Here is a 24,627-nt window from a genome sequence, read left to right on the forward strand (position 1 = left end):
AGTACCTGTTACCCCAGCACTGAGGGGGCAGCTCCAGGTTAGTGAGAGATTCTTTCTCAAGGGAGTAGAGGAGAGAGTAACAGAGTAGGACACCAAAAGTCCTTTGGCCATATCTGTGCACATACCACGAACACACACACACACACACACACACACACACACACACTTTTTATAAGAAGAATATGATATACATACAGGAAAAAGCATGGGAAAAGACACTCACCAGAACCAGGGATCAGGGAAGTGGGAATTAAAAACCTAAGATGCACGTACACACGCCCACTAGCCTTTCTAGGCTGAGACTGTTGCCAAGGATGTGCAGGTTGCTCTCGGCTGCTGCTGGGGGCAGGGCAAGGGGAACAACTTTTGAAAATAGTTTGGTAGTTTCTTGAATTCTTTTCTTTTCTCTTTTGAAACAGGGTTTTCCTGGATAGTCCTGGCTATCCTGGAACTCTATAGACCAGGCTGGCCTTGAACTCACAGAGATCCATGTGCCTCCACCTCCCTAGTGCTGGGATTAAAGGTGTGTGCCACCACTGCCTTAGCCTTTCTGTTCCTTTTTGTTTATCTAAGAGAAACTGTATGTCTACATGACCACTGCTGCTGATATACCCAGAAGCTTTGGGGAAAAACATTTCTCTTTTCAATTTATTTTTAATTGATGTAAAATGCATCTATTTATGATTTATGACATGCTTGGGAATATGTATACTGCATGGAATGGCCCATTCAATGTGAATCTGGGCATTTCTTCTCATATTTCTGTAGTCATGTGCTATAATATGAAATACAGTTGTATAGTTGTCCCTTTGGTGTCCACAAGAGATCAACTAGTTCCAGAACTATCCTCATGCCGGTACCCAAATCTGCCGATGGAAAGTTATGTACTAAGTAGCATGCTATATATATATGATAAAACTGTTGAAAGAGGGTTCTATTTTTATGTTTTAAAACATGCTCAATCTACTAATAAAAACCTGGGATCATAAAAAAAAAAAGAGTACATTTTCTGCCCTACAGGAATATTACACAACTCCTGCTCATTGCTGCTCAGTATGTTATATCATGCAGAGACATCTAAGGCACAGGACGTGGGGGAAGGCAGGAAGAGCTCCAGGAAAACATGGCTCTCCTTTTGCAGAGTAAGAGGTTCTACACGGACATGTACTGACGGTTTCTGCCCTTTTACTCTGAAAGTCCATTTATGTTTGTTTGTTTTTCAGGTCTCTGGGCTCAGAGTCCAAAGCAGGCCCTCAGGAAGCATTAAAAACATTTCCTTAGAACTATACCTATGAGCTGGGCGGTGGTCTTTAATTCCACCTTTAACCCCAGCACTCAGAAGGCAGAGGCAGGCAGATCTCTGTGAGTTTGATGCCAGTCTGAACCTGATCTACAAAGGAAGTTCCAGGCCAGCTAGGGCTGTTACACGGAGAAAACTTGTCTAGAAAAACCAAAAAAACCAACGCCGCGCCGCCGCGGCCCCCCCCCCCCCCCCCGGGGAAAAAAAAAGCCATCCCTATGGGGCTTGGGAAATGGCTCAGTGGTTTCTTATGAGCACTGGCTGTTTTTGCCAAGGACTGGGTTTGGGTCACAGGACCCACACGGCAGGTCACAACAGCATGTAAACCCAATTCCAGGGAATCCAATGCCCTCTTCTGATCTCCAAGTGCATGCATATGGTGAACAGACATACACTCAGGCACACACACACATATAATAAAATAAAATCATATTCAAGAAACTATATGAACAGATACCAATTATATGAGTTATTGGGACTCACTGTGCCATTCCCACATATGTACACTTTGTATGCATGCACCACATGCATACAATGTACCACATGCATCCACCATTCAACCTTTAGAAATCTCCTTCTCTTTCGTCAATACTTCCCACAGCTCGATATGATGCAGTCTCAGAAATGGACTTATTCAGAACTGATAGATGAGCTTGCATCAAATAAAGATTTTCTGCACAGCAAAGTGATAGCCGCATAACTAATTTCTTAAAGATTTCTTTTCAAGGGGCTGGAGAGATGGTTCAGTGGTTAAGAGCACTGACTCCTCTTCCAGAGGACCCGGGTTCAGTTCCCAGCACCCACATGGCAACTCACAACTGTCTGCAATTCCAGTTCTAGGGGAACTGGCAAAACACCAATGCACATAAAACTTAAAAAAAAAAGATTCCTTTTTGTCTTTCAGGATATCCCTTTTTTAAGTTCCTACATAGGAAAGAAAATACAAACTACTTGCACAGTGTTTTCTAGTTCCATGCATTTTTCTGCAAGGCCCAGGACTATATTCTTCTTGGTGGTTGCATAATACTCCATGGTGTATATAGACATCACATTTTCTGTATTTATTCACCTAATCCCATTGTCTTAGCTACTGTGAATAGCAACACAATAAACATGGACACACAGGCATCCTAGGGTATGCTGTTTTGGGCTCCTCCAAACATATACCCCAGAGTGGTGCAACTAAATCGCTGTAAATTTATTTTTGAAGAACCTTCAGATTTCCTTAGTGGCTCTACTAATTTACATTCCCAAAAAATATATAAATGTTCATTTTGCCTATATCTTCACCTACATTAATTTTTTTTTTTACAATAGATATTCTAACTGGAGTTAAGAGACTTTCCTTGTGATTAAATTTTCATTTCCTCAGTGGTTAATGATACTGAGCATTTTCGTATATTTATTATTTGTATTTCTTCCTTTGAGAAATATCCATTTAGATGACTCATTCATTTTGATTCACCTATTTTTATTAAGGTCTTTTTTAGTTTTTATATATTTGGGAGATTTATTGTTTGTCTGATGAAAAGCTGGCAAACATTTTCTTTCATTCTGTGAGGTGTTTCTCTGATCTGGTAATTGTATGGCCTTTGCTGTGCAGACAATTTTTATTTTGATACAAGCTCATTTGTCAATTCTGAACAAATCCATTTCTGAGACTGCATCATATGAAGCTGTGTTCAGATATTCATAAGGATATGTGTACAAAGATATCTACTAAGGTACAATTTGACTTTGTTTTTCTTTTGTTTTTTGAGACAAGATGTCACTATGTAGCTTTGGCTGTCCTGGAACTCACTATGTAGACCAGGTTGGCCTCAAACTCATAGAGCTCTGCCTGTTAAGACATAATATGTATATATATATATATAAAATTAATTTTTCTCCCAAGACAGGGGTTCTCTGTGTAACAGCCCTAGCTGTCCTGTAACTAAGCTCACAGAGATCCACCTGTCTGCCTCCTGAGGGCTGGGATTAAAGGTGTGCACCACTATGCCTGGTTGACACTATTTTTGCTCGTCTGTCCCGTCCCCCCCCCCCCCCCCCCCCCCCCCCCCCCGACAGGGTTTCTCTGTGTAGCTTTGTGCCTTTCCTGGATCTTGCTTTGTAGACCAGGCTGGCCTTGAACTCATGGAGATCCGCCTGCCTCTGCCTCCTGAGTGCTGGGATTAAAGGCTTGTGCCACCACCACCCGGCAACACTATTTTTAATAGGAGGAAAATTGATACAATTTTAGGCTACTAATAGAGGAGTGAGCAGTTGAATTATAGCATATTCATATTGGGTAAGAATGTGTGGTGAAGGCCGGGCGGTGGTGGGGCACGCCTTTAATCCCAGCACTTGGTTTGTTTGTTTGTTTTTTGGTTTTTCAAGACAGGGTTTCTCTGTGTAGCTTTGCGCCTTTCCTGAAACTCACTTGGTAGCCTAGGCTGGCCTTGAACTCACAAAGGTCCGCCTGGCTCTGCCTCCCGAATGCTGGGATTAAAGGTGTGCTCCACCACCGCCCGGCAAATCCCAGCACTTGGGAAAGCAGAGGCAGTCGGATCTCTGTGAGTTCGAGGCCAAGCCTGGTCTACAGAGCGAGATCCAGGAAAGGCACAAAGCTACACAAAGAAACCCTGTCTCGAAAAACAAAACAAAACAAAAAGAATGTGTGGTGAATGTCCAGAACAACATACTAGGTTGTGGTAGTGCAAACCTGTAATTCTACCATTTGAGAGGTGGTGGCAGGTTCAAGATCATCTACTGCTCCACAGGAAGTTGGAGTCCAGCCTGGGATTCAGGAGACCTTGTTGCAACAATCCAACCAAGAATAAAATCCTAATTAAGTAAGTTGAACAATACTCAGCCACATCAAAATACACACAAAAGCGGGATGGTGGTGGTGCACTTTTTAATCCTAGCACTTGGGAGGCAGAGACAGGCAGATCTTTGTAAGTTCAAGGCCAGCCTGGTCTACAGTAGAGTGAGTTCCAGGACAGCAGAGCTGTTAAACAGAGAAACTCTGTCTCAGAAAAACAAACAAACAAAACAAAACCAAAAAAGAACACACACACACAAAGCCTCCAACCCTATATTTCTTTGTTTGTATATATGCTACCTTTAAATAAATGTGGAGAGATATTTCTACAATTATTCTGTGGTTAACCCAAGGAAATGGAAACTGAGTGATAGAAAGGTGTGTGTGTGTGTGTGTGTGTGTATTCAATTTGCATAGGCCTATATAATTGCAATGAAAAAGACAGTAAATATTCTTTTATGGTTATCTTAAAAACACAGGTTTTGCCAGGCGGTGGTGGCGCACGCCTTTAATCCCAGCATTCGGGAGGCAGAGCCAGGTGGATCTCTGTGAGTTCGAGGTCAGCCTGGGCTACCAAGTGAGTTCCAGGAGAGGCGAAAAGCTACACAGAGAAATCCTCTCTTGAAAAATCAAACAAACAAACAAACAAACAAACAAAAAAACAAAAAAAACCACAGGTTTTGTTTGGTTTTCGAGACAGGGTTTTTCTGTGCAGCCCTGGTTGTCCGGGATCTCGATTTGTAGACCAGGCTGGCCCGGAACTCAGAGATCCACCTGCCTCCGCCTCCCAAGTGCTGGTATTAAAGGCTTGCACCACCATTTTTAAGGCTGGCTTAAAAACACATTTTTAAAAAACAAAACAAATACTTGATTCTGATACAGTGTAGGGGTCTTGATTAGGTTCATTTTCTCTGCCAGTTAAAGAAGTAAAGGCAGGCCGGGCGGTGGTGGCACACGCCTTTAATCCCAGCACTCAGGAAAGCAGAGGCAGGCTGATCTCTGAGTTTGACGCCAGCCTGGGCTACAGAGTGAATTCCAGGAAAGGTACCAAAGCTACACAGAGAAACTCTGTCTTGAAAAACAAAACAAACAAACAAACAAACAAACAAGAATTAAAGGCAGGAAAAATCTGAATTGCAAGAGAACTCTAAAACTTTGCAGAAAGGCTCAGCAGTGGGTGGTGGGCTTACTGGGGGTGAGGAAGCACACACATGCAGAGCCACACAGTGCGAAGACCGCCTGTGAAGCTGGAAAACCCAGCCTCTTCTTCAGGGTTAGGGTTTTAAGTCTCTGACGAGTTTCCCTCCCCTAATCTAGAGTTGGTCAGTTTGAAGAAAGTTAGGACATGCTGATTGGCCAGCCGTAGACTTGTTGAGCCTGTCTGTCAGCAGGAAGAGACAAAAGGCTTGTAGGAGGTCAAGTTAGGAGGTTAAGGAAGAAGCTGGCCATCTTGGAGATTGATACCTTTATTATCTTGCCTTGTCCTCTCTCCCTATTTGTCTGCCTAACAGGAAGTCGTTGTAATTCCTATTCCCTCAATTCCATGAGTGTATATTTAGACAAGGTTCCTGAAATATTTCAAGTGTGTTAGTTTACGTTAATGATAGCTCCCAAATACTTCAGTATCTGCGTGAGTTGCGTTTCCTTTATTTATTTATTTTTTGGCTTTTTGAGACAGTTTTATCTGTGTACCCCTGGGTGTCCTGAAACTCGCTCTGTAGACCAGGCTGGCCTTGATCTCTGAGATCAGCCTGCTTCCACCTCCAGAGTAAAGGGATGGGTCACTACTGCCCGGAAATCCGGAATCTAGGATGCAGGGATTAAAAGTGTGGACCACCACTGCTCAGAAGGGGAGAATCTAGGAAACAATGAAGTAGTTAACTTTGACCCCTACTGGCTCAAAGAACATCCTAGACTAGATGCTTTCTCATTTTGAATGGCCAAATTCTGTTCACTTGTGGTTTTCTTTTTTCTCGTCTATCTCAGTTTGTTTACAGACAATACTTCCAAGCTTCAGGATTTTCTCTAGTAGTTGTAAAGTGAAAATGCACTGGGCCCCATTCACATATTGATGCTGATTTTTTTCCCCCAAATTTAGGATTTGGTTAATAATTGGTTCAGGTGCATTATATATAGCTGGTCTTCCCAACTGGACCATCTCTGGAGGGAAGAGTCTGGAAGCATGGGTTCCTCTCAATAATCCTTACATTTGCTAGCTATGTTGAGATAAAAAAGATAAGGGCCACTCTCAAAAGCACCCAATGGTGAGGGATGTTTGTCAGGGTGCAGTTTAAAACACTAATTCCCAGCCAAAGATTCAAATTAAGGCTCCTGTATTTCTTAAAAATTATATGTTTTCATTTGGAATGATGGTGATTTGCGTGTTCTCAATTCTGCACATTCTTCTAAACTTTCCGAAAGATGCTCTTTGGAGGTGACTGACTCGGGCCCCCTTTGGTCCCCAAATGACATAAAGCTGAGAACTTAGACTTTGGAGACGCTGCCTCAGAAAAGACATAAAAAGCATGGCTGACTAGTGGCAAGCAGAGAATCATTCTCCTCAATGACTGGTCCAGTCTGCCTTTGGTTCCTGAAGCTCTATGGGAAAAAGATGAACTAAGATCAAGCCTTCGAGCAAGTCAAACCCTGAGGAGATGATGCCTGTTGCAGGTCTACGGGGAACCGGAGGGCGGAGAAAAGAGAAGGGAGCCGCTGTCTGGGTCCCTGCTGGCAGCCGCCATCTTTCAGGGTGGGCTGCGCAGCCTCTCCGCACGGCGCCCGCGTGCAGAGGCCCAGAAGACGTGGAAGCATTGGAGGCCGGGAGCGCGCTACAAAAGGAAAGCGCGCCTGCGCTAAGGCGGCTGCGCTGGAGGGGCGGGGCCAGGAGACAACGCGCGTGCGCATTGCGAGCCCGCCAAGCACCTGGAGGAGGTGGGGGGGCGAGGTAGAGGGGCTTGGGGTAGGAGTGCGCTTGCGCAAGAGCGCGACGGTGCGGGAAGTAGGGGATCCGGAGCTCGCTCGCGGAGGCGGGACTAGCGCGGATCTCGCGAGATTTCCTGCGGCCATATATACGTGTGGCGAGCCCGCGTCCTTTCCCTGGCGTGATTCCGTCCTGCGTGTCTGTTCTGAGGAGCAGTAGGCAGTTTCCTCCGTCCGCCTTCTCTCACACCGAAGTGCGCGCCTCCACCTCATGGAAGACTCGATGGACATGGACATGAGCCCTCTCAGGCCTCAGAACTACCTTTTCGGTAACCGCCTGGCGGGGAGGGCTTGGGCAGGGCCTGGTGGTTGGGGGGGCGGGAGTCCAGCCGAGGCCTGGCGTGTGGAGGACGCGGCGTGGGTGGAGGCCGGAGGGCTGGGAGGGACCGCCTGGGCCGCGGGGCCGGGATGGGAAAATCGAGGCCCGGGGGCTGAGAGCGGCCCTAACCTAGGGCGGGAGCGGCCCAGGCTCGAGCCTCGGGCGTTGAGGGGCGGTCGGCCGAGGGTGCGAACTCGTTTGCGGCGCCAGCAGGGGCTGCGGCGGCACCTCGTCCTCGAGCGTGGAGAAGTCCGCAGGGTTTGCCTCCAGGCAGCTGTTTTTGCTTGCCGGGCCCCAGGCGGGTGGCCCGGGCGAGTGGTGACTCTAAAGAGGCCTGCGTCGCCTTGGAGGGACGCCACATGTGCAGTCCGCTGGGCTTTCCCGGGCCTCGGCTGCGCTCGGGTACATCCAGGGGGTTCGGCCACTACCGGGGACTCGGCCCAGCAGGCACCCTGCTGCGGAGGGGGCCGCGACCCCTGGGAACACGTGGTTGCCACGTGGTTGGGGGTAGGGAGGGGGGTGTGGGCTCTACATCCGGGCTCTCTCGGTGTCTTGTCAACCCTGAGCCGTGGGGTCTTGCGGCTTAGTTAAGAGTGCTGGGCGGGAAATGCTTAAGTATTGGTTTTGAAGGTCTTTGTTCAAATCGTTTAGCATCCACCGTGATGGTGGTGATTTTTAGGCACCCTTTTCTGCCTCTACGGTAGGTGGAGTCATTCCTACGCTGCAGATGACTGTACTGATGGTCGAAGTAACTTGATGTGAAAGAGTATCACTAAATCGAAACCATCCTTTTCTCTAGAACTGGTGATTTTTTTGTTGTTGTTGTTGAGGTCGGGGAGAGAGAAGTGCTGTGTTGAGCAGATCTGAGGTTGACTTTGGAACCTGGGCTTCTGGGGATCCCACCTGAACACTGCCACCGCACAGTCTTATTTTGGTTTTCAGTGACTCAAGATTTGGCTTATTAGCTATGTTGAGATTCGTTTACAGCAGTAAACTATGGCAGTAACAGTTTTTTTTTAATACATCACATTAAAGTTTAAAACAATCCCTTCCCCCATGTTTAGTCCACACTAAACATAAAGGCTTTATACCTAGCCATTCTAGATAGCTACACGTAAGCTTTCCCTATGGTGATGTGTGACCACTCTTAGTTGGAATAATTTCCTTCAGAACGTAGGTAAATTGGCTTTGTGAAAATAATGAGAAATAATGGTATGTTGTGTTTAGCTTTAGCCACTATGTAAAGTTCTAGAGTTTTTTTTTTAGGACATTGAACCTACTTTGAAAAATGGTAATGGTGCCTCATTCATTGTTGACAATGAAATACTATGAGAAAATAGAACTTTTATGGGCTTTGTGTGTGGAGAGGAATCCATGGAACTTTGTTTAGTTGAAAAAGTAGGTAAGTTAGCGATTGTTGTTCATCTCTTTGCTAGGTTTGCTTTTTTTTCTTTACAGGTTGTGAACTAAAAGCTGACAAGGATTATCACTTTAAGGTGGATAATGATGAGAATGAGCACCAGTTATCACTAAGAACGGTACTTAAACTTTCATTAAATTATAGCCACTGGGTTCTTACTGTTGTGATTTATGTCAGGAGTTCGAGCTTTCTTAACTGCTGGAAAAAGTTTTTATAACTTAGTTTTTTTTTTAATGTAGCTCAGGTATGCACTGGTAACAAAGAACGGGGCATCTTTGTCACTTAAAAGTCTTTTGTAGTCCTGGTCACTGCTATAACTAATTAGTTGCCTAGTAAAGCTCTGCAGGAATGTGATCTTTTAAGTCTGGTGGCTTCATTATTGGTATTTCTTGGGAACATACAGTCTTTCTATTCATTTCTCAAGTATATTTTCTTTCTTTTTTGGGGGGGCGCTGAGGATCGAACCTAGGGCTTTGTGCTTGCTAGGCAAGCGCTCTACCACTGAGCTAAATCCCCCAACCCTCTCAAGCATATTAAATGAGATGGTTAGTTATCTAGCAGTAGTGGGGAAAGGCTAATTAAAATTTTAAAGAGTATTCATGAACAGCGGGTACTTGAAAGTATCTTTTCGTTCACAGGTTAGTTTAGGGGCAGGGGCAAAAGACGAATTACACATCGTAGAGGCAGAAGCAATGAACTATGAAGGCAGTCCAATTAAAGTAACACTGGCAACTTTGAAAATGTCTGTACAACCAACAGTAAGTACATTTTTAAACATGGGATTTCACATTGGGTCTCTTAAGACTAATTTAAGATACATAAAGATGCTTCAAAAAGCTACATCTTCTGTGACTGAGATTTTGTGCTGCTTCTAAATAGGTTTATTGATGTATAAGTTTGCTGGTGATACTTGGTGCAAAATATTCTTCACAATGTTTAATGATTGAAAATTGCTCATTTGTAGGTTTCTCTTGGGGGCTTTGAAATTACACCACCTGTGGTCTTAAGGTTGAAGTGTGGTTCAGGGCCTGTGCACATTAGTGGACAGCACCTAGTAGGTATGTTTTTGTTTTCATTTTTAAATATACTGTGGTGTTTCCTGCTTAGTTTCCAATTGGAACTGGCTTTTTTCTTTTAAACGTTTGTGTGTTGACACATGTTCCATGGAATGTATATCCAGGTCAGACAAGACAATTTGCCTAGAGTCTGCTACTACCACATGGATCCTGGGGATTGAACACTGAGCAGGTTTAGCCACAAAGGCCTTATTACCAGTTAGGCTGACTTCCCAGATCTCCAGTTTGGACTTTGTAAAGCACGCTTTATTTAGTTCTAGTTGTCTTATGCCAAAACGGGAATCTGGTAATGTGTGTTTAGAAAGGTCTGATTTTTGCTTATTAAAACTGCAGTGAACATTTATTTTAGTTTCTGATCCTCATTTGCTACCTTTAATGGAATTTTTTCGTGTGGGGGCTGGAGAGATGGCTCAGTGGTTACAACCATTGGCTGTTCTTCCAGAAGACCCGGGTTCAGTTCCCAGCATCCACATGGCAGCTCACAACTGTCTGTAACTCCAGTTTCAGGGTATCTGACATCCTCACACCGATACACATAAATTACTGGAAAAAAATACCATGTGTTATCTAATGTTAAGTTCTGAAAAGTATATCTAATTTTATTTTAGCTGTAGAGGAAGATGCAGAGTCAGAAGATGAAGATGAGGAGGATGTAAAACTCTTAAGTATGTCTGGAAAACGATCTGCTCCTGGGGGTGGTAACAAGGTTCCGCAGGTAAAAAGATTTTTTTTGAAGTTAGAATTCATGTGTTCTGGCTCTCAATTTGGTTAATCACTAAGGAATGGCTCTTGCTCATAAATATCTCTTTTTCTTTAAGAAAAAAGTAAAACTTGACGAGGATGATGAGGATGACGACGAAGATGATGAGGATGATGAAGAGTAAGTATAAAGTAGTATTGTAGAAACAACATTACATATACAAAGGCTTTTAGGAAATGGATTTGCCAGTAGACTCTTGTAAAAGTGATTATATGATTGATCTTTTGAAGGTAAAGATTTCCTGTGCCTGTAAGGATTTTGGCCTGTGACTTTCCTTATGACAGGCTATTATAAATGGGACATTGATTTTTTTTTTTACTGAGTTTAAAATATGGTTAAAATAAGTTTCATTATGATCAAGTGGTATCAGTAAATAGATATGAAATCTCCCCCACCCCCCCCCCATAGGGTTTCTCTGTGTAGCTTTGCGCCTTTCCTGGAACTCACTCTGTAGCCCAGGCTGGCCTTGAACTCACAGAGATCCACCTGCCTCTGCCTCCCAAGGGCTGAGATTAAAGGTGGGCCACCACCGCCCAGCCATGAAATGTCTTAACATGACAATTTGTTATCTTTGAATATATTCTTAGGAGTTCTGGATTGGTCATGTATATTTGTTGAAAGAATATTATGTATGAAGATTAAGAACTGTTCCAGGAAAACAAACTTGGGATGGTCTTGAAATAAACTAGTGAACTGGGTAATGGATGATACATATATCAGTGGTCTCATGGGATGATACTGGATAGTGATAACTTTCATAAGTATGAAATACTTGGAATAAATCATTTTTAGGTAATGCATGACATTACCTAAATACCTTGTATGAAATTACATGGTTAAGAATAGCTGAAAAGATAACTCAGTTTATGGAAATTGGCATTGTTTGTGGTAACAAAGTAGTTCAACATTAGATTCTGAAGCCAGTGTCCTGTGTCTCTCCCCTCCCCCCAAAGGGTTTCCTCTGTGTAGTTTTGGTGCCTGTTCTGGATCACACTCTTGTAGACCAGGCTGGCCTCGAACTCGATCTACCTGGCTCTGCCTCCTGAGTGCTGGGATTAAAACTAAAACCAGTTTTATACTAAAAATAGTATTAAAAAATCATTAAAAACATTGGGTTTAACCATGTGACTTTGACATGGTATAAATTCTAACAAGACAATTTCCCCCACTACTGAGAAGGTAGTTGTTACATGAAGTTCATGCTTCCATTTAATGAGACTACTGTGGAAAATCTGGCCACTGTTGGTAGAACTTGTGGATTAAACTCAGATCCAAATTAACTTTGTGTACTTAATATATACTTAATGAGTACTTAAGTGGTCTTACCTAGTAATGTGATTCACTCCATTTTATTTTATTTTTTTATTTTTTTTAGATTTATTATGTATACAGTGTTCTGTTTGTATGTATGTCTGCACGCCAGAAGAGGGCACCAGATCTCATTACAGATGGTTGTGAGCCACAATGTGGTTGCTGGGAATTGAACTCTGGACCTCTCTGGAAGAGCAGTCAGTGCTCTTAACCTTGGGCCATCTCTCCAGCCCCATATTTCACTCCATTTTAAAAAGCATACTGTGTGAAGAATATTTTGTACTTAGTATTCCTCCTATAGCAAGTGCCATGTGGATCCAGATCATAATCTTAGATCTAGATTGTGAAAGTGAGAAGCATCTCCTTTTTTGAGATGTTAAATAACACTCAAGTAGTTGGAGGTGGATTGTTCTGTTAATTGCAATCTGGCAGCTTAATTCTAATGGCACATATATCTTTAGGAAGAGCCAATAAGCCTTGCCAAACACTGCACACACATTGGAATGAAGAAGTGTAAAAGCAGAGGAAAGCTTTGATTGTCCCAAGGAGAAGCATTAAGACAACAGGGGTAGATTCAGGACAGATTTAAAATTTTTATTGCATATTTGTATTCTCTGCATTTATTCTCCCACACCAGCATTTCACTGTTGTGTGGTCCTGGCTGTCCGGGGTCTCATTGTGGACCAGGCTGGCCATGAACTCAGATCCACCTGCCTCTGCCTCCCAAATGTTGAGGTAAAAGGTGTACCACCACAGCCTTTACTTTTCTCCTGCCTTTACTCTTCTTCCTTAAGCTGTAGTTAGCTACTTGTGAATTTTGTAGACTGGCCATTTCAAAGTAATAATTCACATAACAGAAGATGGTTTCATTTGCCTGGCTTCACTGATTTTTACAAAAATTGATTCTTGTACTCTAACTTTCATAGGATGAGAAATCTTGGGGATATGCTGTTGCTGTGGACATTGGTTACTGTCGGCAGTATATGGGAGTTCTTCCTAAGTTACCTAAAGAGTAACTTGGAAGTATTGTCTTCATGTTTGGTGTACATTCCCTAGACGACTAAAATGATCATCTCATGTTTACTGACCATATTTTTATTCCTTGCACAATTAGATACAAGCATCTTTGCTCTTGTTAGGGGCCTATCAAGCAAGTTAATTCGTAAAAAGCTTGGGTTTCTTTATTTGATACAAAATGTAGAAACTTACCGAGTTTACTGTTAATGAAAATTAGCTTTCAAGTTTTGTAGCTTATTCCTTATTGAGACCAAGTATGAGAAAAACTCTTTGGTTTTTCCTTGTGCAGATAATTCTTTTCTACTGAGGTTCCTTGAATATCTGAATTTTTTAGGGCTAATAACTACAAATGAATAATTTATGTTCTGAGGAGTGTTGCCATTTTAGCAGTATTAACTCCACTGATTTTGTTGTTGAGCTATTTACTACTACAGCAAAACCAACATTTTATAACTCTTAGTTAACTAGTATTAGGAGTAAAATACTATATATTCTTTTGAGTACTTGAATTTTGCTTAATAATTGGTTGGGTTTTTATTTCATGTGCATTCTTGTTTGCATATAAGTGAAGGTGTCAGATCCCCTGAAACTGCAGTTAGCCAGTTAAGAACTGGCATGTGGGTGCTGAGAATTGAACTTAAGTACTCTGGAAGAGCAGCTAGTGGTCTCTTAACTGCTGAACCATATCCACCCCCCCTTGATTTAGCTTTTTAAATGAGTAACATTGTTTTGTTAGATTCTTAAATATTTTTGGTTTTTACAGACAAGGGTCTCTAGCCCTAGTTACAGGCTGGCCTCCAACTCAAGATTGCCTGCCTCTGCCTCCTGAGTGCTTTGATTAAAGGTGCTCCCTAAATCTATTCAAATACTGGTGCTGTTTTACTTGTCTATTAAAAACGTGCTGAAGGTGGCTTCTTTTGTCAAATTGACCAAATGTTCTAAATGTCTTGTTTTTATAGTGATGATGATGATGATTTTGATGATGAGGAAGCTGAAGAAAAAGTTCCAGTGAAGAAAGTGAGTACATAACATGCCATGAGGTTGAGGTGTCAGGTATATAGTTAACAATAAAAGAGCTTGGAATTTCTTAGTGCTAGTGGTGAAGACTGACTTAGTTGGTTTCATATTAAAAATTGGTCTGAAATAAATAGACTTAAAAAGTTTGAAAGTGAGAAAGTTTATCTTTCCAACTGTTTCCAACAATTCATTGCATATACTAGTTTAGGAGACTGTCTATTTGCTGGAGGGGGCCATACTGATTAAGGCCATTCTCTAATTGCAGTCTGTACGAGATACCCCAGCCAAAAATGCACAAAAATCAAACCAAAATGGAAAAGACTTAAAACCATCAACACCAAGATCAAAGGTAAGCTCACAGGAAACAAAACAGATAGCATTACTGTATAAGAAACTAGTCTGCCTAAAATTTGGTAGGTGCTTGAGGAACTTAACCCTGGCTTCATAGTGCAGTGTTAAAATTCCCCAATACTTAACTCTGAAGAATATGTTCTAGGGTGGGCTCTAAGCATCAATAGTGAGCTCTTGCTTCATTTTGTAGAGCTATTGAATTCTGAGCTTTGAATTTATAATTTCATTTTTTTTGCTTGTGTGCATACATATGCCCACTGCATTTGTTTTATAATTCAGGCCAACACACAGGAGTTGATTCTCTTAAAGATCCTTGTCAGGCCCCCCACCTCCAAAGCCAGATGGTGGTGACATGTGTTTTTTTAAACACTCGGGAGACGCAGGCTGGTCTAAAGTATTCCAGGACAGCCAGGACTGTTAAAAAACATGCTTATCAGGTTTGTCAGCAAGTGCCTTTACACTAACCTTGAGGCATCATTTCTGACATGATCATTTTGGCTTTCTGAGAGTCATGACAGGCTTTTTGAGTAGCTACAATCATCCCTCAGCCTTTCAAAGGATGAGAATAAAGGTGTGAGATAGCCTGGCTAGGAACAATCTTAAAATTACCACAAAATTATATGAAGTTATGTGTAAGGGTTTTTTTTCATTCAATAATTATATTTTTTTATAAAGTTTTTTTTATTTAGTGCCAAATGCTGTTTATTGAAGGAGGAAAAAAGGTCTTAAATACAGGTTTACAGTACAATGGGAGAACCCTGGAGGGCAGAAGTTAGCTACAGATGTTTTACAGTCTTGCATCTAAGCTGTTAACACCCATTATGCAGGATACACAGACAAGGACCTTCCCTTAAGCATTCAGGAGGGTGGAACCTGGGAGGGAATTAGCATAGGGAGGATATCAAGATCAAGGTCAGCAAGCAAGGCAACAGTTACCCAGTACAGGGGCCAGGACCCTACAGGTCCCCCTTTTACTAAAAAAATGAGCTTCTGACTTAGGTTGCTTGGGATATCAGGTCACCTTACCCATCATGGAGATGCCTGCCCAGGCCACACAGGCGCTCTGTCGTCTTAGGTTGGTGAGCGCCCCACAGGCATTACCCGTCTCTGAATACTCATTATCATACAAGCTCAATCGTGTGAGTTGCAGAGTTAACTGCTGCCAAGATCTCAAAGTGGCACTGGGCTTGCAATCTGTGTTTGACACAGAAAAGACCAACAGAGGTCCTATCCCACCCATAGCCAGGAGGCTAAAGGCAGCTGAGCCATTCCCTTCCTTAATGAGCCTTACTGCAAATTGGAGTCCTTGTAAGATGGTATCTCAAAAGCAAATGGAACTTGAGTTTATAAATTTATAATTTTCAAAGCCAGTCGAGATGTATATAACTTAAATTTATCATGCCCAATAGAATGAAAGATTAACTGTGGTAGCTACTTTTGCTGCCAGGGTCTCCACTGTACTAGCTGTAGTAAGCAATTATGAAATGGTAATCCCAGAAACAGTAGCAGTGGTGGTCGCCACTGCTATAACAGCAACAATGGCAGCAGCAATGTCAAATTCTCTTCTGGAGCGTGTGGACATCCACTGGTATGGATACAACTCCAGGAACACGAACCACCAAGGCCCATTTCTCTTGATCCCTGCATGACTTAAGCTGGCAGCTCTGCAAAAGAACAACTAAGAACCATAAAGAAAAAACAGGCAGCTCATAAGGAGCATATATAAGGTCTATATTAGCAACTTTTCCATACTTGGTCTATAAAGGATTGTAAGAATAATTGAGACATCATGATAATTGTTACTTAATAAGAACTATACCTTTAAACTTTTTCCAGGGTCAAGAGTCTTTCAAAAAACAGGAAAAAACTCCTAAAACACCAAAAGGACCTAGTTCTGTAGAAGACATTAAGGCAAAAATGCAAGCAAGTATAGAAAAAGTGAGTAAAATTACCTTTGAGTGGATTGGTCTTTTTCCCCACTATGTATAGGAGGTTGGGTAAAAAATAGATTATAGAAATAGGTGTATTCATAATCTTTTCCAAATATAAACTGTTTTAGTAGAATAAAAAGTACAAGGATGCACGCTGATCTTCTAATTTAAAACATAAGTGAGAACATGACCTTTTCTGGGGTTGTGCTGTAGAACCAGCAGAGGGCGTTTGGGTTTGTTTCTGAAAACAGCTGGAAAATTAAGACTTTAAGACTTTGGCTGCTTGAGATTATAACTAAGAAAAAAAAAGGATCACCTTTAAGTATTTCCCAGCAACATGAGTAATTTCTGTGTCCTCTATACCAAAACATCCTGAGTCTATGACCTGGAATTTGTATGTGGCTAATATATATCTAGTCTTACATATTTATCTTTTGCTGCTTGGCTGGTACTAAAACTTTATGTAAAAATTGGATAATCAGTTCAAATGGTTTTTTGAGAAAATTCTCCCAATTGTGATTCTAACATGCTAGTTATTAGGAATAAATGTGGAATGATAAGGAAAAATTGCACTTTTCCATGTTTTTCCTGTCCCGTAGACCTCACATGGCTTCAGAAGATTTTCTTCCTTTGTGCAGCCACCAGTGGATTGGAAATTAGCACTTTAGTGCCAGCACATACAATATTTACACTGAACTTTAGCTTTCCTGGTGTCACTCACTGATTTATTTATTCCTTGCATACACCGCTAAAATGGTGCCCCTCCCCCCCATTTTAATGTGGTCCTATCTCCTTGGTTTAATTGCAGGCGCATTGAACAGTCCTGGGCACTACTGGTAAATTAAGCCCAAAGATGGGGAAAGAGGAAAAGGAGAAACAAATATAGTCCATACTGAGTACCATCAACAATCCAGACTGAAGTCTTCTATTTTAATCTCAATCCCCTTTCCTGATTGGCCATCCATTCCCCCCTTGCACGCTGGAAGCAATCTCTTATTTTCCTAAAGCATTTTTCTTTCACTCTTGTGATGCAGAGAACTTTACTGCTTTCTACACTTGTGCATATGCCTCATCTCTGACCATGTTTTAATACCTTTGTATCCTTAGCTGCTCAATAAATTTTTGAATGAATCAAATAAGAATGTATGTGACAATACTTTAAAATTACTGTAGTGACTTACTTTCTAGGTGATGGAGGCAATTGTTTCTCACATTTGGAAGGAAGCCTTACTTACTCTTGGCTAAACATAAAACAATGCAAAAAGCTAAAAATTTGGTTAACCAAATGATGCATTTAATGAAATGAAACAAGGGATGATAATTTGTAGTGTAGTGGTACTTATTTTTATACTGACAAATTAAGGTATTTAGGTAGTAACTAGTCTTAGGAATTTTGATGACAAAACCTTACGTATTGGTGATACTGTGTTAATTGCCTATATTCATAATTTGAAACAAATGCCAAATTTGTGTTATTTAAGTAAGATAGTTAAGAAATTAGCTACTATTAACTTCAATTTGTTTCTAGGTAAATGGTGTGCTATCCAAGGTTCTTTCTTGGGAAACACTTAAAGTTCTTGATTAACAGATTGGATTGAATTTAGTTTTGGGTGATAGAGGGTGATAAAACTAAAATATTGCATAATATGGTTAGGTACCCAAATTGACTGTATTTGTATTCCTGTAGAATTACCTGTAGCTTGAGTTGGACTTTCAGCAATTGAAAGACCATAGTCAAAATGTGCTGCATCTTAGGTTCTTTCTGGGCCCCAATGATGACATTGATGTGTTTAAAGTTGAAGGGACAAGGAATGACTTGTTCATGTAATGGCATGCAAATCTGGGAGTTTTCTAATGAGATCTCACAATTTCTATGCTTATCCGTAATGATTCTTTTTTTCCTCAATAGGGTGGTTCTCTTCCCAAAGTGGAAGCCAAGTTCATTAATTATGTGAAGAATTGCTTCCGGATGACTGACCAGGAGGTAACTGAATTTCCTGTGGACATAACAAAACACCAAACTTTTCATTGTGATTTATGATTTTTTTTAAACTTTTAGTCTCCTAAATTGTTGGCTTTGTGTAAAAGGTTCCTAACCACAGACAGTTCTTAAATACATGGAAAGAATTTAATTGGCAGACTGAGTAGATAATTTTTTTAGTACACATTTTTCCCAGCTTTTAAATAGTTGTTAAATTATCTCTTGGTTACTGAACCTAGTTTACTCTTGGTAGTGTGTTGGCTAAGAAAATAGGCTGTGGTTTTCCTTTGCTCCATTTGGCTGCTTTACAGTCTGAAACTTGCTCTCTTGGGAGTGATAGTATCTTCTCCAGATACTAGATGGGTTAAATTTGGAGGTAAGCATCTTAAAAGCCCTTACAAGTGAGGTTTTATGTAAATACCAGAAAAGATGTTTATTTTTATGGTGCTAGATAGAATTCACTTGGACCATGCAAAGGCAAAGCGCTGCCAGTGTCTTCCCAGTGGCATGAATTTCACCTTTTTTTTAATCGAAGCTAGAAGTGGGAAAGATAAAAGCAGTTAAACTGGTTGCTAGATCTTGCACAGACCCTTTAATAGATTTCATCAATACCAAGTTTCTAACAGGTTTCTATACTTAACCTTTTTATATTAAGTTAGAAAAATTTGGGGTAATTAACCATTTGTATTTAAACATTTCTTAAATTCTGAAGACTAAAATGTTGAGCCACAGGCTGAGGTAACATTGTCTAGGTAGCTAACTCCGTTTCTATGCTTACTGAGTTAAGGGATCTTATGCTATAGTGGAGTTGGTAGAATGAAAAATAGTGAACTGATGAAGTATTATTGATTTGTATACTTAGTTTTCTTTACCTTTTTTTCTCTTTACAGGCTATTCAAGATCTCTGGCAGTGGAGAAAGTCTCTTTAAGAAAATGGTTTAAACAGTTTGAAATAATTCCGTCTTACTTAATTTCTGTAACAGTTGAGATATCCGGCTGTCCTTTTTATAATGCAAAGTGAGAACTTTCCCTACTGTGTTTGATAAATGTTGTCCAGGTTCCATTGCCAAGAATGTGTTGTCTAAAATGCCTGTTTAGTTTTCAAGGATGGAACTCCACCCTTTACTTGGTTTTAAGTATGTATGGAATGTTATGATAGGACATAGTAATAGTGGTGGTCAGATGTGGAAATGGTAGGGAGACAAATATACATGTGAAATAAACTCAGTATTTTAATAAAGTAGCACTGCTTCTATTTGCTTATTTAACTGTTCCATACTTTGAAGTTAAAAATTTCAGTGACCTCAAATCATTCATGCCTCCCCAACTATTCCTGATCAGTTTTGGTCCAAGTTGGACCTAACCATTGTGATTTATCCTGGTTTGCTGTGGTATATTAACACAGTATTGTCACAATGCATGGGAGAGTCCTTATGTACTTGAAAACAAAACTCAGTGTCTTTAGGAGGATTTTCAGTGTACCCCCATTTTACTGGTTTTAAGTGTGTTTTCTGTATGATATTTTTCTCTACAATTCAACAATTGTAAGTAAGTAAGCAGTTCTGGGAATTTTCTTAATTTTATTTTTAACTCTGTAAATGGTTGTTGAGTATCTGGTTGGTGATTGAGATACTGAAGTTATCCAGAAGGTCAAGTATAGTACTGTTTTGTCTATTCCAAATCATTTTAAATTTGAACATTTTATAACTTTCAGTCAAGGGCTTTGTTTCTCATAACCTTTTACTGGGTAAATTTTAAACATACAGGTACACAACAGGCACACAATCATGACATTTTTAAATTTGGTAAATATACAATGAAAATTAAAGTAAAATTTTCATGGATTGCTTGATTTCTGCATAAAGGATACTTGGCTGAATATTGGTAAATTATAGGGTGATTATCAATATGGAGAATACCATTTTAGAAATAAAAATGGTAAAAGTATGTTTGAGGCATTTCAGAAGCCCAGAACTATCCTAATTGCAAGCCAAACTTGAGTTACCAGGATGAAGCTCAAGTAAAGTGTTTTCTCACTATCATCTAAAGATGTTAAGTACATGCTGAGGAAGGATAGGAAAACATTAATTCTTTTAATGTGGGCCAGTCACCAGTTTCATCAGGTAGTGCCTCACACAGTATGGTAGGCAATTAGTGCTGATAATATTTTCAGAAGTGGAGTTAACATTTACCTTTTGAAGTATTAGTGGAAGGGGAGAGGTCTGAGGTGTTAACAGATGAATTTGAAGCTGCTTTTGTCTAAAATTCACTAGGTGAAAGGAACATAATTTGTTTCCATCTTGTTGAATTGAAAGCAGTTTGGTTGACAAAGTTCCATCCTTAAAAGTTCCACACAAAACTTGTTTGCTAACTTTGGGTTTAAGATCGAAGTACATAGAATATAAAAACATCGAAGATTTCTGTGTCTCAGCATATTGGGGATGGATGACTGCATCTGCAACTTCCATTTGTGCAGTGTGTATAGTACAGGTAAAGCAGCATTGGCTGGAGTACAGGCTGAATCTCACCTGCTAGATGCGCATGTCCACATAATGCCATTGCTAGTGCTTTGTGAGGCACCAGCAATAGGTATAGGGGCTTGAGCAGGATACGTTTTATCTTTTGTCTATATAGTATGCAAGACTCCAGGAATGTTCCTATACAGGTTGTCTGTTTTGTTAATAAGAACAGTCATTTAAATACCATATACCGTGTTCACAGTTCTACAAGTGCTTGGGGATAAGTGAAGCAGGACTTAACATTTTATTGTGTACACTGTTGATATTCTACCTACAAAGGTGTGTAGCTTTATTAGAGTAAGGGATTGAGTGCAGGACCACCACATACTGGAGATCTGAACAGGCTAGACTTGTGCTGCTGTTTTACTTTTTGTTGCACTGAGCATCCGACCTAGTTTTCTCATGTATACCATCATTACATCAGCTCTAGTCCTCCATTTTATTCTGTACTTATCAGAAGTAGTACCTGGTTTCTGACCTCTCAGTGATCAAATAAATGTAGCAGCAGATAACTAGAACAGGATTCCACTGGTGGAATGGAAAGAAAGGATCTTGTCCTAATGGACCATTGTTGGCGGTGATGTTTGTACATAGGTGGGTTTGTCAACTGATGCATTAAACTCAATATAATCCCTCAAAGATTATTCACTACATGATTCCTTATAAAGGCCTCCTGCCTGCAAGGTACTGGTTCTGCTCTTTACTGCCATCTGGTCACCCAAAACCATTACACTTTGCTTTCTCTACCTTTGGTCTCAAAACCTACATGTTACCAAGGTCTTTGGACTACTGTTCTGCAGTTATAACCTCCCCCCCCCCCCCTTTTCAGGATGCTGGTTTAAAAAAGAAAAACATCTCTTATTCAGCTTCCCCAGGAAAAGTGGATTTATTTATGTTTGGGGTATGCTGTGTGTCTTGCATATGCATGATTGTTAACCTACATGTGGAAGTCTGAAGACAAGTTCTCTTGCCTTTACATGGGTTTCAGGGACTTCCATGGAGTCATCTCACTGCCATATACTCCTTTCCCCTATTTTAAGCTTAGGTACCTTGTCTCAGCTAGGACAGACAATAAGGTAGGAACTCAAACAGCAGTGGAGTAAGTTATCAAATGAGCACCGTTAAGTGCCGTCTTGAACATCTTTGATGCGTATGCTTATTGTGAAACTGGGCTTCAGGGTGTATGTTTGAAGTCAACATTTTGCCTCAACTGTAGAATGATCTTGTCTATGAAGTTGAGTGATATGAAAAGACTGGAATTAAGGTTATTGACAGCTCAAATCTTTGGTTGTCTTTAGTATGTACCAGTTCTCATTGTACATTCAGCCGCTGTATTTTGTAGGTAAGAACGAACACTCGTCTAGGACCACAGGTGTAAATACCCTAAGCACTTAGCCCACTGAGCCAGCTCTACAGTCCCCATCCCCTTTTGTTTGGAGACGATCTCATGTACCACACCCAATGGCTGAGCCCAAGTATAAGCCTGGAGTGATCTGCAGCTTCTACCTCTGGAATGACAGGGATTATATTACAGACCTGTATGCTTTTACCCCCTTTAAGGGGGTGTTGGGAATTGAACTGTGGGGTCTCCACTGAGCTACATTCCCAAGGACTGTTCAGAATGCCACTGGATTTTGGGGGTTTGGGACTGTCTTGAGAGATGTATGAGGCCATCAAAACATTGTAGGTTAGGACAATAGTTAACCATTGCAAAACTAATGAAAACTAGAAATAGAAATGCAGATAGGAAGGAATGCTTAGCCAGAAGATAAAACCTGTACATTACCTCCCAGGGTGTGTTGTGTGTGTGCACACCACACACTTTTGAGAGTCTGTAAAGCAAGGCCAAAGGCATTTGGGTTCATTACTATTTGTGGCTTGTCATTTTACTGTCTTCAGGATTGGTTGGTTCATTAATCTCCAAATTTAGGAAGTTACTAATAACTTTGCAAAGTTCTGGCTGTGTAGAGAATGCATCTACATAAAACGAATCTATCCTCACGCAAGAACTACCTCAAAGCACAAGCTTTTGCAAAGGTTTTTAGGATTTGTGTAGTGCGGTGTCCCATGTCATCCATCCCCTCCCCCCCCCTGCCCCCCAGGGTTTCTCTGTGTATCCTTGGCTGTCCTGGAACTGGAACTTTTAGAAATCTGCCTGCCTCAGCCTCTTGGGAGTGCTGGGATTAAAGGCCTGTGCCACCACTGCAGGGCTCAGGATTTGTTTTTAATACTGTCTCATTAACCTCTGCTTTGAAAAGGAACTGAAAGTTTCTGACAGGGAGTTCTAGTACTTCAGCAGTAACACCACTGAGCAGCCTCTCTACTGTATGCTCCAGGGGACAGCAATAGCAACCACAGCTACTGACCAGGTTTTAAACCAAATAATCTGAATTCCTGAGTTTTTCATTTTGAGCTTGTTCTCTCGTTTCTTGCCCACTGTGACCTGTTTGCCTTAGCATCAGTCCAAAGCAGAGTTTCGCTGACCCAGGCTCTAGACAGAATGAGGCAGTGCTATGACAATATCTACGTTTTGGGCTTAATGGACAGAAAAAGTTCAGGATTGGTGATCAAGGGCAGGAAAACAAGCTGCTTAGTGTGCGAACCAAAGAGGGCCTGGAGTGAGCGCTGACCAGAGTCCTGGCTACTCAGGCTTGTAGCCATGTCAGCACAGCAGCTCTTTCGAACCGCTAGGTGGTAGCCGTGTGCTTCCAAAAACCGGGTCACCTAGTAGAGAACGCAGCTGGAATCCCTAGAACCGACCTTAGAGTCCCAGAGCGGGGGAAGGGAGAGAGACTCTCCTGAGCCCTTTCCATCTCCCATGGCAAGAACGGAAGAGAAGGCTTCACTTAGTGTAGACATCCCATAGTGGGGAGGGTGTGAGGGACTATCTTGCGTTGGCCTCAGGGAGAGGGTAAACGCGACTTTTAGTTGAGCCACTCCAGCTGGTGGGCCTCGCCTGTCCTCGCCCTGATTCCGAGCACTAGTGGAGGATATGAGTGGGAACAGCAAATGTGAGGGAGGCAGGACGCTCTGCACCTAATTGCATTCTTTGGAAACCCGCCTCCTCCATTCGGCCAATATTAGCGTTGTGACACAGAGCTCCGACGGCTCCCAGCGCTCACCAGCTCCAGCCTCGTGGGTTCTGCCCTGCTGAACGGCCAGTCCCGTCGCAGACAGTCTGAGTGCCTCCCCTCCAGCCCTGAGCCGCCAGAAGAAGGAGGAGGCAGTGGAGAGGCCGCGGCAGGCAGGCAAGCAAGCAGGGCCGGCTTTGATGTGGGCGCGGCGCACCCAGCGGCTCTGAGCGCCCGTCCGGCCGCGCCCCGAGGGGGGAGCCCCCGGGCCCCGCATCCTCATTGTGCCGGCGCGGGCCCGGGCCCGCCCCCGGCCCCCCGCCCCCTCGCCGCCCGCGCGTAGAAAACGCCCGGGCCGCCGCCAGCGGTGGGAGGCGGCGATGCGCACGGCCGGAGAGACACGGAGGAGGAGACATGAGCCGGCGGGCGCCCAGACGGAGCGGCCGTGACGCGTTCTCACTGCAGCCGCGCGCCCCAGCCTTGGAGCGCTGACCCCGGCCCCGCCGGCCCCGCCAGCCTCGCGCCTCGGCCGCGGGGCCCTAGCCGCAGCCCCCGCCGTGCATGTTGACCCTGGACTGAGTCGGCAGCCCGCGTCCTGCGAACGCCCAGACGGCCCTCCTGCCCGCCTCGGACCAGCTTCCCCGGACCGGCCGGGCGCCTCCCGCACCGCGGTCGCCCCGCAGCCCCCGCGCCGGCTCGGAGGGCGCAGCGCTCGGGAGGAGCCGCGCGGGGCGCTGATGCCGCAGGGCGCGCCGCGGAGCGCCCCGGAGCA

The 24,627-nt window shown here is 42.5% G+C and overlaps 1 protein-coding gene across 4 annotated transcripts; it reads left to right on the plus strand.

Annotated features, from left to right (window-relative positions):
* Window positions 1-7,130: 7,130 nt before the first annotated feature.
* On the plus strand, window positions 7,131-19,533 carry Npm1 (nucleophosmin 1). 4 transcript variants are annotated; one of them, XM_059270227.1, is made up of 11 exons: window positions 7,131-7,351; window positions 8,860-8,939; window positions 9,460-9,579; window positions 9,786-9,879; window positions 10,506-10,612; window positions 10,716-10,777; window positions 13,945-14,002; window positions 14,268-14,351; window positions 16,190-16,291; window positions 18,194-18,268; window positions 19,156-19,533. In XM_059270227.1, the coding sequence occupies exons 1-11, from the start codon at window positions 7,294-7,296 to the stop codon at window positions 19,192-19,194; spliced, it is 879 nt and encodes a 292-aa protein (XP_059126210.1). In that variant the 5' UTR covers window positions 7,131-7,293; the 3' UTR covers window positions 19,195-19,533. The 4 variants fall into 4 exon arrangements, with proteins under 4 accessions (XP_059126210.1, XP_059126212.1, XP_059126211.1 ...); XM_059270228.1 differs by lacking the exon at window positions 7,131-7,351 and adding an exon at window positions 7,626-7,803; XM_059270230.1 differs by lacking the exon at window positions 7,131-7,351 and adding an exon at window positions 7,970-8,101.
* The last annotated feature ends 5,094 nt before the right edge of the window (window positions 19,534-24,627 follow it).

Source organism: Peromyscus eremicus, chromosome 8a (genome assembly GCF_949786415.1).
Source record: "Peromyscus eremicus chromosome 8a, PerEre_H2_v1, whole genome shotgun sequence".
Lineage (NCBI taxonomy): Eukaryota > Metazoa > Chordata > Mammalia > Rodentia > Cricetidae > Peromyscus > Peromyscus eremicus.

Bases quoted from the DNA above. Each gene is read 5' to 3' on its own strand.
- Npm1 (XM_059270227.1), top strand. From the start codon at position 7,294: ATGGAAGACTCGATGGACATGGACATGAGCCCTCTCAGGCCTCAGAAC. The intron at 9,880-10,505 runs GTATGTTTTTGT...ATTTTATTTTAG, and splicing joins TAGTGGACAGCACCTAGTAG to CTGTAGAGGAAGATGCAGAG. The intron at 18,269-19,155 runs GTAACTGAATTT...TTCTCTTTACAG, and splicing joins TCCGGATGACTGACCAGGAG to GCTATTCAAGATCTCTGGCA.